Source organism: Eublepharis macularius, chromosome 3, assembly GCF_028583425.1.
Source record: "Eublepharis macularius isolate TG4126 chromosome 3, MPM_Emac_v1.0, whole genome shotgun sequence".
NCBI classification, from domain to species: domain Eukaryota; kingdom Metazoa; phylum Chordata; class Lepidosauria; order Squamata; family Eublepharidae; genus Eublepharis; species Eublepharis macularius.
In genome coordinates, this window is record NC_072792.1 from 52,846,107 (window position 1) to 52,863,283 (window position 17,177).

Sequence of the window (17,177 nt, forward strand, 5' to 3'; positions counted from 1 at the left end):
GAGCCCTTCTGTCACACCCAGGGCCCATCATTCCAGTCAGGGGCCTGTCATTCCAGTCCCAGAGCCCTTCTGTCACACCCAGGGTCCGTCATTCCAGCATAGAGCCTGTCATACCAGTCCCAGAGCCCATCTGTCACACCCAGGGATCGTCATTCCAGTCTGGGGCCTGTCATTCCAGTCCCAGAGCCCTTCTGGCACACCCAGGGGCCGTTATTCCAGTCAGGGGCCTGTCATTCCAGTCCCAGAGCCCTTCTGGCACACCCAGGGGCCGTCATTCCAGCATGGGGCCTGTCAATCCAGTCCCAGAACAGGTTATCTGAGCCCAGACACTTTCCTTCAAAATCCATTCCATGTTTTCTTTGCACCTCTTTTTTTGCTCTAACGTGTTTCAATGGAGCCCATGCAAGTAAATGGGCATTCCAGTTTCCCATTATTTCCTATGGGCATTCGAGCGTCTCTCATTATTTCCAATGGGCAATCCTGTCATTCGTTTTAGTACATCCCCACCACCCATAGCTCCAAGCAAAATAGTCTTTGGTGTAAAAGATTATCTGAATAAGATCATATGTTTTAGTTCAATAAAAGTGATATAATAAAAATGTTAATTGTTGGGCAGGTTAATATGGGAACCCTTTGTATTTCCTGATTCCAGATCATCTAGGGCCTTATAAATTTGCTGAATCCAGAAACAAACTGGCAATCAGTGAAGTTATTACAAAATACATTCCTTATACTTGGTCCCCCCAACAAGCTTGCTGCTTCATTTTGAACCAAATGAAGTTTCTGAACTACCTTTAAAAGCAGCCTGATGTAGAACATGCAACAGAAATCTAATCTTGATATGACTAGAGAGCAAATATAACTGCAGCCAAATTTCATTTCTCAAGGAAGGTCACAGATGGCACATCAACCAAAGCTGGTTAAAGACGCTAGGGGCCACAGATAAACTCTGAACATCCATTTATGTAGACACAGATCTTATAGCACCCCCAAGCTGAGAACCAGCTTCTGGGGGGGAAGGGCACAACCACATCTAGAACAGGCTGAATCACCCTTTGAGTAGCCCTATAGTTAACCAATAGTACTTCAGTTTTATTATCCAGTTTTTAGCCCTCATCATCCGTTATTTATTGTCAAACAGCAGAGCAGACACTACAGAATAAGGACTTCTGCACTATAACAAGCATTTGCAACTGTATTACACTGTGTAAATAATTTCTATAGCATTACAATAGCACAATTATGTGGGCTCGGCCTACATTCTTAATTTCTTTAACTACATTATTGTTTGATTTGGATCGTAAGAGACCCTCGCTAGCCTCGAAGTCTTCCTCTTAACTACAAGCCTGCGTGGCTGTAGAAGGATTGCAGCCACCACACATCGCTAGACATTGCGCGATCATTCGCAACTGGATTGTTTTGTCCACACACGATAACCCAGTCGCAGATGATCTATAGCTCAGTGGCAGTGCAACATTCAGCCACGAGTGAATGCAGCAAAGCAGTTAATGTGACGACTTCAGTGCCTACCGACTTTCAACACAACCCTCGGTGTCCTACCCCCTGAAAAAAGGCCTGTCAAAGCGATGCGAGTTGCAAGCGGAAGCAATTCTAAAAATACCGCCGCCCCCCTCCACTTGGTTGTGGGACGCGTCGAAAGGAATTCCTTTTAAAGCTGCTTTTGTTCTCCTCTGTATCCCTTTGCTGCCCTGGGGAGGGCCCGTGGGATCCCGAACTCCCAGGCGAGAGCTCTGCCTGAGCGGCTGAGGGAGTCGAGGAAGTCTCCACCCGCCCCTTCGGCGCCGAGGCGCTACAGCGCCGGGAGGCGGTGCTAGTTCTTCTGCCGCCTTGGCGAGTGATGGACAGTCTCCTCCCTCCTTCCCTTCCCGCCTCCTTCGTTGTCCGGTGATAGTTCGTGCCGGGCGGGGGAGCAGCCCGATAGGCAGCGGGGAAATGGAGCTGCCGGCTGTCGGCGCTCGAGGTGGGCCAGGCGGAGGCAGCCGAGAAAGAAACGGGACGACGGCGCAAAAGGGATGGCAGGGCTGCGCCTCCCGCCGCTAGCCTCCTAAGGGGAGCCTCTCCGCCCCCTTCCCACGTTGCACCGGCGACGCTGGAGTCCGACTGTGCATGGAGCGGCCGCGGCGGCGGGTTGCTCAGCAACTCTGGCCTGGGGAAGAGGCTTCGCTGCGCAGCTTTTCCCCCTTCCGCCGCCGCGCCCAGGTCCCCAGCGGGAATGTAAGCAGAGTGGCGGATGCGGAAAGACCATCCTTGGCCCAGTGGAGAGGCTCCCCCATCCAAGGAGCTTGGCTCAGCTGAAAAGCTACCTCCAGGGCGCTTGTTTCAGAGTAAGTATCTCGCTGCTCCGGCTCTGTTTGCTAGGGGGTGGGGGAGAACTGTGTTAAATCTCCAAGCTCTGAAAAGACTTTCATTCCAGTCTCTGCTGGAGGCTGCTTCAAGCGTGGCAACATTACACCGGGGGAAGCGCTTTTTATGTAGCAAAGAGAGTGCGGGCGGCGTGTCAAGAATGACATGCACGCGTTGAGCAGGCACGCATTTTGCTGCAAGGATCCCTCCAGCAGAGATGCCAGATGCTCTGGAACTGCGCGCAAAGAGATGTACGTCGGTAACGCTTCAAAGGGAGGGGGGTGTCAAACGTGTCAGTGATGATGACTCAAGAAGGCAGTCTTGGGGAAGGCTTGCAGAAATGTCAGCTCAGGGTGCTGCAGTAGCGACAGTGGCCGTTTCAAAGATTATTCAAAATAAAAAGTAAGATCCGGATCCAGTAGCATCATGTAGACCAACTCGATTTCCAAGGTATGAGCTTTCATCAGACAAAGGGAGCTTTGACTCTTGAAAGCTCATACCTTGGAAATCAAGCTGGTTTTTGAGGTGCTGTTGGACCCAGATCTTGCTCTTTGACTGCAAACCAACACTGCTGAAAATAAAAAGTGTCAGTGTAAAAATGTCATTATGTAAATCTGTGATATTGCCACATTTCTTCTGGCTGCTGTGTGCCATTCTGTTGCCCCCTTTGGAAAGAGGCAGCCAAAATGATCCTTGTGTAGGAGCATCTTACATACAGAATTGGGCTTGGGTTTTATTTTATTTTATAGACAAATCATGAAAAGCAAAAATAGCTAATTTCCTCCCTCACTTAATGCTAGAAGTTGAGACCCTGTCAAGCTGATTGACAATGAGTTCAGAACAGACAAAAAGAAATATTTCATATACTGTGCAATTAATTATCTGGTGGGATTTATTACTACTGTGTACTGTGTTGGCTGCTAGCCAAATCATTTTATAAAGAATTAGACTAATAGAGGAAGGATCTATCATTGGTAATTGCCCATAACAGCTAAATGGAAATTCCTTGTTAAGGAGAAGTATGAGAGCTAACTGTTGGGGGACAGAAAACAACTGGAAATGGCTGTTGTCATTATGAACAGTTGGGCATATTGGTTATGAACAGTTGAGCATACTGACCTTGGCCTGGTCCAGCAAGGCAGTTCTTATACATGTGCTGTGGTCTCATATTATCATCTTCAGGAGACTGCATGCTATTTCACTGTAGAAATTGGTTTTTTAAATAGGAGTCTTCTCACCATACAAGTGCTCTTCACCCAAGGCGATTTAAAATGTTGGAAGATCCACAACTGGATCCCTAGCTTGCTTGCTTCTTCCCTCCCTCAATTTAAATGTTTTATCACCTTCAGAAGCTCTGGCCCTAACCTGCTATTTGCCTTTTTGGGAGAAATTATGCATGCTTCATAATCCCAGTCAGAATTTGATTATTTCATGGCTTGTATTTACATTAAAAATGCTGAAAATTTATTCACAATCCTTCCAGTGTCTTGTCTGGCCCTACGTAACATTTAAAGAAGTCTTTCAGCTTTCACTTGGATCCTCGTTTGTAAAATAGAAATTATGTGGGAACCAGTGTTGTGTAGTGGTTAGAACAAGGGTCTCTAAGCTTTTTGAGCCTGCGAGCACCTTTGGAATTTTGAGAAGCGGTAGTGAGCATCATCCTAAAATGGCTGCGATGGGATGGCGCTAAACCTAAAATAGCTTCTGCAAGAAATGGAGCCAAACCAAAAAATGGCTGTCTCAGGAGGCGGAGCCAAAAACAATGCCTCCCTCACAAAGTTGCAAAAAAATAGCAGAAGAAATTAAGGAAAGCCTGAAGAGAAAGCTAAATTTGGGGGAGAAGAAACAAAGAAAGGCCTAGAGGGGAGGAAGAGGGAATAAAAAAAGGACAGTCTCAAGGGATAATGGAATAACAAGCCTGGCTGCTTACCAGTCCTTCTGATCCTCCAGTGACTGCAGTTGTTTTACAGCTATGGAAAACCCGTTCATTTGAATGAAGGCAGCCAATAACAAGTCCTGTTTTATAATGGCCCTACCCACTTTCTGAAAAGCTCAGTGGGTGCTGCAGGGTGGGGGTGGGGGTCTCAGGTTGGAAGGCATCATTTTTGGAAACTCTGAGCTAGATTGTTGGTCTAGGATCTGCGTGATCCAGGTTCACGCCCCCAGTGGGCCATGGAAGCTTGCTGGGTGAACTTGGGCCAGTCACATACACTCAGCCTAACCTACCTGTTGTGAGATAAAATGGAGGGGAGGAGAGTGATGTAAGTTGCTTTGGGTCCCCATTGGTGAGAAAGGCAGGGTATAAATGAAGTAAGTAACATGTTCCTGAAAGGGGTTGAAAGCACATTTAATAAAGCTGCATAAAATGTGTGGATAATGTCTTGAATTATGGAGGCTGAATTCAGTTCCTTATTCAACCAAATGAATGTACCAAATGGCCTCAAGAAAGTGATTGTTAATGCCATGTGGAAGTTAACATGGAAGGGGAAAAAATGGACCACAAAAGCTGAACTCAAATCAACTCTACACACAAATGAAATGCTAAGAACTGAGATTCCATTCTGGGGCCATTCTTGTTTACAAGAATAAGTGTTAGTGCTTTAGTTTTCTTGTGACCACCTAAGGGCCTAATCGGTGGATTCTTGCTGTTCCTTTGCAAACTAAATGAAGAAATCTCACCTGTCAAACCACAGGTAGGCACATACTGAGATTTCAGTGGAATAAAGTGAAATGAATAAAATATTATCCCAAATAACCTGTGGGGGCTTTCAGAATGAAACAATCATTGGCGGTAGACTTCACTGTTTCTGTGTTTCAGTTTGCCTTCTTGTATCTGTGCTTCAATGCAGAAAAGGCTTCGTGGTTCCATGTTATGGTCCTCTTCCTCCAAAGAGCTCAAGATACATGATTATCTGGATGAAAGGCAGGCTAATAAACATTTATTTATTTATTTAATAGGGCATTTATACCCCACCCTTCTCCCCAATGGGAACCCAAGGTGGCTGACATAATTCTCCTTTCCTCCATTTTATTTCCACAACAATTCCGTGAGACGGGTGACTGAGATTGTGTGACTGGTCCAGAGTCATCCAGCAGGCTTCCATGGCAGAGCAGGGATTTAAACCTGGGTCTCCTAGGTCCTAATTTGACACTGTAACCACTACACAATACTGTCCCTCTTAAGTCAATACATTTAAACAACCTTTTTCTTTCTTTTGTCTTTGGGATGATAGGCTGTTTCCATGTAGGCAATGCCTCCTATCCTTTCCTTCCTTTGATTAATATACTTTTTTTGATGATAAAGAAATGTGTTTCCCCGTCACAACTGGCATTCTATGGCTAAATGTTCTTGGGAGAGTTTATTCCCACACTCTGATATTTTAAAGTCAGGAAAGTTTTGGAGAGTGCTTCCTCATGCCTCTAGTGTGTGTAAGCCAAAGTGTCTTTTTGGAGTGCACACATGGCTAGTATAAAAGGGGACAAGAAAAGCAAAATTACCCACGTCTGGCTTACTAATAAATCTATAATACAACCAATGTCAAGCCTCACAGTGGTATAAAGCAATTCACACAGAAATACAAGGCTTAATATACAATTTCTTCAGTTTTAATAATTTGCAAACCCTACTCATAGGCGGAAAACCATTCATACCAGTGCTAACATGGAAGTTCTATGCCAATAAATAAAGTGCAAGGTGTCTAAAGTGCTATTCATATATTCATATATTGCACAGAAAAAAATAAAGTGCAAATGCATTAAGAACACCATATACACAAGTCCACTCAGTTATTGTAGTTTCCACAGCATCGTGTATCCGCTTCGTAGGTCAGAATTATTCAATGTCAATTTCCTCACAGATGGCTGTAGTTCATTGAGAATAATATTTTTTCTGATGAAATGACTTGGTAGTAATTCCTCTTGGTAGTAATTCCTCTAATGGTTTGTCTAGATCCCAATTGCCCATTTCAAATCATCTTTTTCGAAGAGTACAGTCAGTATTCTCTTCAACCAATGCCTTCTTCAAAATTAATCCTCATGGGTATCTCATAGCATAGCCTTTCTTTGTAGCTAGCCTTTGTAGCTAGGGCTTGACATTGGTTGTATTATAGATTTATTAGTGTTAGTAAGCCAGACGTGGGTAATTTTACTTTTCTTGTGCTATTTACCACGTTTCTCTCTTTTTGAGTTACTAGTATAAAAGGGGAGCCAAGGGCTATGTAGTATTATAATAATTTGGAATCATCTTCCAGTCCTCCTACCCAGTTCTTCACTTCTCACCCTTCTTGTACAACTGCGAAGTTGCCTGGTTTCCCATTCCACTTTCAGTGACTTGCTCAGAGTTCCCTTTTTCCAGCCACTTGCCTACTCTCTCCCCTGCTTTCTCATGTTCTGGTGCAGCATCATGGGTTATAAGGCAACCCGAGATATTGTCTTTTTTTCAATTATGTGCCCAGATGTCATCTTTTCTTTTTTGGAGGGGGTGAAACTCCCCTCTTTATTTTATTTTTCTGTAAGAAGAATAATGTGCTCTCGAGTCAAAACCAACTCATGATAGCCCCATCCACAAGGCGTTCCAGGCAAGAGATGAGCAGAGGGGGTTTGCCATTGGCTTCCTCTGCATAGCAACCCCAGTCTTCCTTGGTAATCTCCCATCCAAGTACTGACCATGGCTGACCCCACTTAGCTCCTAAGTTCTGATGAGCCCGGGTTGAACTAGGTTATTCATCCTGCTGCAAATCTGGGATTTACTCCAGGTTTGTAGAAACTTATCGTAGCTCTGGGTGCCTACTCTTAGCAGTTTTTTAAAAAAATCTGTACAGTGGGACTATCCAGTGCTATCAGCTATTTGATTATGCTGGGTAGGAGGACAGTGGGTATTTCACAAACACATTCCATTCCATGCATTTATCACTGTCCTATTTTTTACATTCCAGGCTCCCACTGCAACCCCCCCTCCCCACCATTCAGAACATTCTATCGTATCTTTGCTTATCTTATGTTTTCCCTGAGTCCATGCAATCAGGCATGCACCTGGAGTTCTGTGGCTGGGATTCAGTTCCCAGGCATGCACAGGCCCAATTTGGATTGATACTGCAGCATATGAGGAAAGGGGATTTCGGCTGGAAACAAGCCTTCTCCTTGTGCTTGTTTCCTAACCTGTAATGGCCTGGAAACCTAGGATTGGGTGGTGGAAAGTGCTGTCATATTACAGCTGTCTTATATAGACCCATGGGGTTTGAAGGCAAGAGATGTTTGGGGTTGGTTTGCCATTGGCTGCCTCTGTGTAATGACCCTGGACTTTCTTGGTGGTCTCCCATCCAATTACAAACCAGAGCAGATCCTGCTTAGCTTCTGTGAGCAGACAAGATTGAGTTAGCTTCGGTTATGTGCAGCGGCACGGAAAGGAGCATTTAAATCACACCGGATTGCCTCAGCTGTTGGCGTGGAAATCCCCACCAAGCAGCTGAAGTGTGGGGGTTTAAAATTTTAAAAGCCCCTTGCTGCAGAGCCTTGCATGATGATGTCATTTCCTGGAATTGATGCAGAAGCGTGCACGTTGTGTGTGCACGAATACTGGCAGGGTAGCCACCTCCTGTGGGGAGTTGCCCCAGGTGCTGGCAACCGCTACCCTGAGTTCCACCACCTGTTTCTCAGAAAAAATGCCTTTTAATACATTATTCTGAGAGGCATAGAACTGCTGCTGTTCTGTATCCCCCCCTGACATGATGTTGATTTGCTATACTGTGGCCCATTCCTGCCTCACACCAGTTCTCAACGTTACTGGGCGGAATTATGTGACCTTTGTACACTGTGCTCATCTAGATATTGTAAAGAAGAGGAGGGAAACGAGAGAGAGCATGGGGGCTGCTTTCTGTCTCTTATAACATCTGGTTAGACCGATAGATTTTCCATATCCTTGTTCCAGGCATAGTGTGGGATTGTGCCATGGGGAAGAAGTTCCCTTGCTGCTGCATGTAAGTGTGAATTGATGCTTGTACTCATGCCAAATGTCTCTCTAGTCACAGGTGCTGGAAAGTCACAGAAATGATGTGTCTTGATGGTTTCAGAATCCCATATGACCCTAAGGGAAGAAGTCTTGCTGGATCCTGTTATTGGATAGAAAGGTTATTTGAAGTGAAACAGATGATACAATGTATTTTGTAGACTCAACAAAGAAAGACAATACATTACATCACATTCTGGTGGTCGTACTCTTGGGAGTCCTTTTATATTCCAGAGTAAGAGATAAATCATGTTCAAGCCCAAAAGTATAATGAAAGACCTCTCACTTCCTCTGTTCTGCCTTTCTCCTGCTAAGTGAGAGTCTAAGGGCAGCTTCACATTTTATGCACCCCACACAATTTTTACAGCGGTATTTTTTGCAACAAACCCTGTAAAATGTGGGACTGACATACATATATCTAGAGACTTCGGGGTACATGTATGTACCTCTTCTGTCTTTGTTTATTGTTGAAAACATGAGCACAAAACTAGTATACATGCAATATATATTTTTGATGTCTGAATGATGGAACTGCCCTAACTATCATAGATGGTGTTGGCAGGGCTGTGAGTGCTGAATTGCTTTGTAAGCCGGGCATCATTTTAAAATGACTTTAAATCCAGTTTTATGTTTTTTATTGTAGGAATATTTAACAATGGTTTGTTTTGGTAGAATTTTAGGTATTCAGGGACACAGGCGGTTGTGTTCTGTTTCAGAATTGGCACTGAGCTAGGACTAGAAAGTGAATTTCAGAAATTTGAAAGAGAATTCAAGCCTACATTTTTGTGGTACTGTTTTGGTCATGGTATTCACAAATATGTGCAAACATGGTTCTCCAGAGGTTTGCACCCAAAAAGTGTTGCAGCATGTTGAATCTTAAAGGTTTTGTTGTGGAATGGTTTTTGATAGACTACTGCATATAAAATATCATTAGATGTTTGAGTATTAGGTAGTTGATACATGTTGCGGTTTACTATCTGTATGGCAAAAATACTTGCACAGCCATTCTGATGTTACAGACATGCAGATCTGTAGTTCTTTAGCTGCTACAGGCTAGTGTGTTTTTTCTTCTTTACTTTTGTGTAAAGATGGCAAGTCTGCCTGTTCTGGCCCAAAATACATTACATTAAAAAACTTGTAAGGTTATCTAAAAATATCCCGATCATTGTAAGTATGGCTTACTTAGAATTTCTTTTGGGCAAAACTATTGAAATGAATGAGAGTTGTTGTGTGAAGGCTATGCGACTCAGTAATGGGTGTGCTGGGGAAATTCTTTGGGGAATCAATGCCTGCCTCATTCTGTGTTCTTGTGGTTAGGTATTCCTCTTTTGATTATACCAGCGCAATCCTATGCAGTGAGGGCTTAGCCTATAGTAACGCTGTTGAAAGTAATATTTGCGTGGCTGTTCCTGTGGTGGGGTTCTAAAAAAAAGTCATGTGGATAATGGGCTAAGAGGTTTGAATCATGAGACTGATTCAACTAGCAGTAAATTCTGGAGCCCAACTGAACAATGGGAAATCATGAAAATAAGGGGAAGAAAAGAGACTTTAGAACCACTGAGTCAAGCAGTTTTGGTCTTACAAAGAAAAGAGCCGTGTGGGGTAAGGTGATGTCATCATGACAAACGAGTACCTTGTAGATAGATTCAGATATACTGGATCATCAGAAGTAACAGATAAATGTTTAGATTGTTAGCAAACAGTAGTTCAGCCAGCAATAGTTCATTTTGTCCCAAGTTTTAACAACTAATTGGATTTGTCCAGTGGCCCCATTTCATGTTGACCTCACCATGAAGTGTTTCTTAAAGTAGTGAATATTTATCTCCTGTCTGTCCATTAAATAGCTGAATTAAGCAGTTGTGTTTTTTTGCTGTGTGTATTAAAGTGTGTGTGTGTGTGTGTGAGAGAGAGAGAGAGATACAAAAGCCAACCCAAACCAGAAGTATTTTAACCATTTGTTTTTTATGTTTTTGTGGGGTTAGAAAAAAAAAGATTGGTCATATTGTATGAATATGGAAAAATATTTTCTAGTATTTAAATCCTTAGTATAGAAGTTACATTTATTTGCTTAAAGCAACAGGCAGCTACAAAACAAATGTTTGCAACATATTACAGCATTTTTAATAATTAAATGCACAGTCTGTTAACATTAGTCTCAATAACTGATTCAGTCCACCAAAAACATTGCTGCTTACCTGTCATCTCGTGGAGAAGAAAGATCTGACCGCTAACTGCCCCCAGCTCTTGGATATGGTTGAAAGGTATTGACTTTCTTACGGGACAGGCCAAGTATATGGCAACAGAAGGAGCAGACTAAAGCAGAAAGAAACCCTGGAAAGTATCTATTTCTAGGGCTGATGCCAACCAGGACCGTTCTCTTGAAATTGTCATAGCTCTAGATGGGCATCGTTGCCTAAAAAAATAAGCAAATGTACCACTTAAATATTTAACTTATTCAAGAAACTTTTAGTGTATCTTCTGAGATTCTGTAAAAACGCTGTAAAAATCAGTATGTCTTATTGTTACAGCAGTTAGTACACACTTTTATTTAGAAAACATTTGAGTAATAAATCTAATTTTTTAATTACAATCAGTGATTTAAACTGTCTTTTTTCTTCTTACTAATTAATTAAATTTAATTTATTACATTTATATTCCGCCCTTCCCGCTTCATCGGGCTCATTAAACCAGTCCACCATTTCTTATTGTTTTGGCAATATTCTCAGGCTGTTTTTAATATATAAATTTATGTACAAATAGTATATTATGGTTCTCTGCCTTAATCAGAGTAGTCACGTGGTACAGCAGTTCGGCTGCTAGATTGTGTTAGAAAGAAGTTTAGGATAGAATCCTTCTTAACATGTTAATTTTGTCTGTTTGGGGCGACCTTTGTGTATGGGAGAACATTCAAATATTTGATCTGTTACCTGCAGTGGCAAAGGATGCCGCACCACAAAAACTGCTCCCATATGACAGGTGTATTAATATTCTTCAGCAGTGATGTGTCGTAAACTTGTTTTATTTATTCCTTTGATATATTAAATGCTTAGCATTTTCCAAGTGAGAGAGGTTTCTCATTGACAACTTAAGGGTTTGGGGTCCAGTTGGATACTAGCATGTACAGCTGTCCTGAAAGTACAGTGGGGGAAGTCTAGTGATGGGAAGAAATGGATGAGTGCAAGAAAATCCTGCGTTTGCTGTACAGCTTGCACAGCCAGCAGGGGACAGACAGGCACTGGGCAACTCTATCCTGAGACTGTAAAAGCTTGTTAGTCTGCAAGAGCAGCGGAACTTGCTTGGCAGTGACCAGTTCACACAACAGAAGGAGCTTTATGGAGATAGGCATATATGGATAATTGCTACGAAAAATATATTTCCTCTGCTATAGTACTGATTGAATAAAGCTGTGGCTTTTAAAAGTGCTATGTAAATTGTGAAGAGTTCGACTGAGGGCCAAGCTACCCATGACGAATGACACTTGAATGGCAAGTGGATTGAGTGGAGGGCAAGTGAACAGGGAGAAATACACTTGCCATTCAAGTGTCATTCGTCATGTGTAGCTTGGCCCTCAGAAAAAAGAATATCTGTAGTTTCCATTTTCAGCTGCTAATTTACTTTGGGGTCATTGCTTCATCCAATACTTTCTGTGAAATCCAGTCTGCGCTGAAGCACAGGAATCTGCCATGGAAGTAGCATATGACTGAGCAAATGTGTTCCTTGTTTTAGTTTTACTTGGGATGATAATGACCACACTTGACAACAATTTTGTGAAGCTTTAATACTGAAGCATTTGTGATTGGGAAGGTTTGTTAATATTATTGATTACCTTCAACTTCAGCAGGACCAGGGTTTATGGAAATACGAGCAAGGAACCCACAAGGATTTGCAGGGCTCATTTCGTTTTCACCTATATCACCTTCCCCGCATGGTGTCCTCTTTCTTGCCTCCTGGCAGCTTCCATATCCTCTCCAGTTTTCCCTGCTTCCTTTTCTCCTACCCATTCAACGACTAGCCTTTCTTTTTTTTCTATCCTCCCCCTCAATTTTCAGCTTTATTTATTTACTTCATGTATTCTCTTTCTCCCCAAAAGGGATCCAAAGCAGTTTATATCATTCTCCTGTCCTTCATTTTATCCTCACGATAACCTTGTGAGGTAGATTAGGCTGAGAGTGTGTTACTGGTTCAAAGTCACCCGGCAAACTTCAGTGGCAGGGTAAAGATTTAAACCTTGATCTCCCCGATCTAGTCTCACTCTCAGGTTGGGAAACCCAGTGTAGGGGAAGAACCCCTAAATTAAATTAAATTAATTTTAGGGGTTAAATAATTAACCCCTGCATTGAAACATGTAACATGTATGTGTGTAATTGTGATCGTTCAAAGAATATTTGGAATTTTTCTGGCATTTCAAAGTTTTTGTTTATTTATTCCACGATTTCTCATGGAACCACTATACAACAGTGGCTCTCAGCTTTCCCTCCCCTACTAGCCTCTCCCTAAGAAAAGTCTTGCCAAGTTGTGAAAGTGATGCAGCCGCTCAGGTGAGTTGTGTGGTAGCCACTGCTGGACCCAGTTAAGTCATGCAAATTGTGCGGAAGCTGCTGCTGGGCCCCGATGAGTTGTATGGCATCATGTCATAGCCAGTGCCACCTTTTTGAGTTGTGCAAATTACATCTGTAATGGCTACAGTCTCGGTAGTTAAGTATCTATGGGTGAGCTTATGTTGAGAATTAGATATAGTAATGAATCAAGCAGCTGAATTGTCAAGGGCCTGAGCCCTTCATGTCTTTGTTTATTTAAATATGTATATCCTGCATTTCCTTCTGGCTTATGGTGACTTATAGGCTACAACTAAAGCAATACTAACTAAAACCAAGATAATAAAACCCCAGATTCCTCCCTCATCAAAAAAGATCCCAGCATTTTATATCCCATTAAAACCTCTGGCAAATAAAATGGCCTTGCAGAATCTCCCAAAGATCTCCAATGATGGTGCTGGCCTCACCTTCTCAGGAAGTGTATTGCACAAAATGGGAGCTGCAGTGGAAAAGGTCCAGGCTGTGGTACATGCCAGGCAGGCCACCTTAGGTGGTGGAACAGTCAGCAGGTGAAAGCATGAAGACTGTAATTGGTATGTGGGGATATATGGGAGGAGATGGTCCTTAAGCTAAAGGTCATAAGCAGCAACTTGAGTTGGACTCAGAAATTGGGACAGCTCCTGGTCTCCTTCTCTGTTGTCCACTGAAGGCCAATGGGGGAAATTTTTTTAAGTAGTGTCACATCTGTGGTTCAATGTCACATCCAGCAAATATACTAAACTGCCATTCTGTTGCCATATTTAACACTCTAGGGGTCAAGTAAAACGTATCCAACACTTGGTCGATTATACCACAATGGCCTTCCCAGTTGCTTCATGTGTTGCCATCATATACTGCTTTTTTTGTTTTAAGCTAAGCCAGTTAATCTTTTGTTCTGTGCATAGTTTTCTATTTATTTCAATGGATTTGCCTCAACCATCAAAATTTCACCTTTGGAGGATAAATGTTTTTACTGTCTCTCTTTATCTTAGTTAGATAAGGTCAGTCCCTTCAAAGATAGAAGTGAAAATATTAATCATATTATGTCTATAGATTAGGTAGTGTAAAAGTGACCTGCAATAAAAAAGATATCTTTCAGTAGCTATACAAGAGACTCCTTCTCGCAAAATGTAAAAATAGTTCATATATATTTTTGTGGCTTTTTAAAAACAGGAACTAATATAAATTATATGGCTCACATCTGACATCATGCACCACCAGTGGCTGCTGTTAGCTGCATGCTTTTGGGTAATATTCATGTTCATGGTTGCAAGCAAGTTCATCACATTGACCTTCAAAGACACTGATGGTAAGTTCAATTTATTTTTATTGTTGTCTCTGATGCAGATTATTAACAACATTGGCAGCATATGTCTGGGATGCTTGTTGATATGCTCTGCTTGCCCTGTTCAAAATATAAAAGAAATTTGCATCATGTTCTCTCTCCATTATAAATATGTGATTTTAAAAAAAACCCTGAATCCTATTGTTAGATGTCCATGCTAAAAAAACCCTTACGATTGTTTAATATTCAGTTCGGAATAAAATATAATCACCATGTGAAAGAACTATTACGAATTCATTGACTTTGTTTTGCTTTTCATATTTCCATTTCAACCTTTTGCTGCACTGACTTCCTGTAAAGTGATGTGAAGATGCCAGTTTCAAACAGCATTACATCCATTTGTAAACTGTACGTGAATCATTGTGGCCATTCCAAACAGCACTGCTTTTTCTGGCGCTTCCTTCCTTCCTTCCTTCCTTCCTTCCTTCCTTCCTTCCTTCCTTCCTTCCTTCCTTCCTTCCTTCCTTCCTTCCTTTTTGTATGGTTTGAAAGTTGGCTTCAAGAAAACATTGTCTGTATCAAAGATGGCTATGAAAGCATTATGCTTCTGGCTTGTGACTTGATTTGCCTAAGAAAGTATTTCTCTAAATGACTTGTTTTTTTATCTGGCCAAAGTCTTGCGTTGAAACCTATCCTTTGGCAAGTTGCTACAGAAGAAGTGTTGGAAGAAAACCCCTTAACTTTCCACCTGCTTTTGCTGGCAGTGGGATCTTTCTGTTTGACAAGGACAGGTAATGGAGGCTAATCTGCCCCCTTCATCCTACTCCTGGCAAGGAGTGGTAGATTGAAGAGGAATATGTATGCAACATGACAAAGTATGTAGCGAATTTAAAGCAATTTCTTTTCAGGGGCGATTATAGAAGATATTGTTTGCTTTTATCTTAAATTCCTTCGTCATCGGCTTTATTTCTTTCTGGCCTCTGCTGTTTGGAGAGTGCATCTCAGGCTTTTGCTTCTTCTAAGTAACCCAAATGGTATGAAACCAAGAATGTGCTTTAATCCCCTCGATGCCATTGCATGATCTCTCTTCTCTGCCTCTGACTGATGAGTTAGTATTAAGAATGCCATCCTTAGAGAGACTAGGCTGAAGTCCTATGTGATGGGCAGAATAGATTGTGTTGTATTTTATGTGTCTTTGTGTCATGCTAACTGCTGCATTTTTATTAAATTTATTTATTTCTATTATTTATAGTCCACCTTTCTCACTGAGGCTCAAGGTGGATTACATAGCTTAAGTCCATATGATCTGCACCTGGGACATCCATAAACAATGCAATAGAGTTTAGATAGCAGAAAATTTGAACAAGCAGAAATCTAATACAACACTGAAACAAAATATAAGCAATTAAATATGACGTTAAACAATGCAGAAATTACTTAGTAGGAGCATACTTGCAGCAACAGAGTACACAGTAGTATAGTCTACAGTCTTTGTCCCTTCACTAAAGCATCTTTCTGAACCATTTTATTACAGTACAGCCCTCCTACCTATGTAAAAAAGCCCTCCTGAATAATTCAGTTTTGCATAGTTTGCAGAAAGCCAGGATAGTGGGAACCTTCCTGACCTCATCAGACAAGCCATTCCACAAGGTGGGGGCCATAGTAGAGAATTTGCATGTACAGGCAGTGGCAGATTTTTCCCATTTACAAGGTAGTGTCTGAAGAAGGCCCTGTTCCGATGAGTAAAGCTGCCATAGCAGAGCATAGGGGGAACTGATACCTTGGATTGAACCTGGTAACTGATGGATAATCAATGGAGTGAATGTAGGATGGAAGTAATATGTATGCATCACCTAACTCTTGATAATTACTGAATTGCAGCGTTCAGTACAAACTGGAGTCTCCTAGTTGAATTCAAGGGTTGACCTATGTAGAGTGCATTACAGTAGTCTAGTCTTGATGTTTGAAGCTTGCTATGGTAAGCCAATTCCAGTTTATTTAAAATAATTTTAAAGAGAGGCTATTGCTGGTTGATTGAAACATAGAAACCTAGAGCTGGATGAATCCAAAGGTCATCTAGTCCATCCCCCCGCACAACAGTAAATTCACAGCTATTCCGCCATCTCACCTCCCTCAGTGACCCCTACTCTATGCCCAGAAAAAGGCAAAATCCTCCAGGATCCATGGCCAGTCTGGTCTGGAGGAAAACTTCTTTCTGACCACAAAGTGCCAATTGGCATTACCTTGGACATATGAGAAAGGGCCACGAGAGCCAAGCACTGGCTCATTCCGTCATGCAGTCCCTCTCCTGATCTATGTACATTCATATTAAGTCAGAGAATCATCATAGCTGTCAGATGACCATTAACCTCTGCTTAAATTTCCAAGGAAGAAGAGCCCAACGCCTCTCAAGGAAGCCTGTTCCACTGAGGAGCCACTCTGTCAGGAAGTTCTTCCTAATGCTTAGCCAAAAACACTTTTGTTTTAATTTTAACCCATTGTTTCTGGTCCAGGCCATTGGGGCAACAAAAAACAACTCTCTTTCATCTTCTATGTGACAGCCTTTCAAATACTTGAAGAGGGCTATCACATCACCTCTCCGTTGTCTCCTCTCCAGGCTAAATATGCCAAGCTCCTTCAACCTTTCCTCACAAGACTTGGTCTCCAAACCCCTTGCCACCTTCATTGCCCTCCTTTGGACACAACTTCCTTCTTATTGTCAACTTCCTTCTTATTTTGGTGCGCAAAACTCTACACAGTACTCCAGATGAACTCTCATCAGAGTAGAGCAAAATGATACCATCGCCGCCTCACATGATCTGGACACTATATTTATTTATTTATTTCATTTATAGTCTGCCTTTCTCACTGAGACTCAAGACAGATTACATAGTGTGAGATTAGTACAATCAGTATCAAGGACATTTCCATACTTCTGTTGATACAGCCT

The 17,177-nt window shown here is 42.1% G+C and overlaps 1 protein-coding gene across 1 annotated transcript in view; it reads left to right on the top strand.

Moving 5' to 3' along the window:
* The first annotated feature begins 1,939 nt into the window (after positions 1-1,939).
* The window catches only part of CHST10 (carbohydrate sulfotransferase 10), a 28,875-nt gene continuing 13,637 nt past the window's right edge, over positions 1,940-17,177 (top strand). The window contains exons 1-2 of the mRNA XM_054973884.1: positions 1,940-2,345; positions 14,116-14,251. Coding sequence (XP_054829859.1) covers positions 14,152-14,251 — 100 coding nt within the window. The 5' untranslated portion in view covers positions 1,940-2,345; positions 14,116-14,151. The remainder of the gene's footprint in view (positions 2,346-14,115; positions 14,252-17,177) is intronic.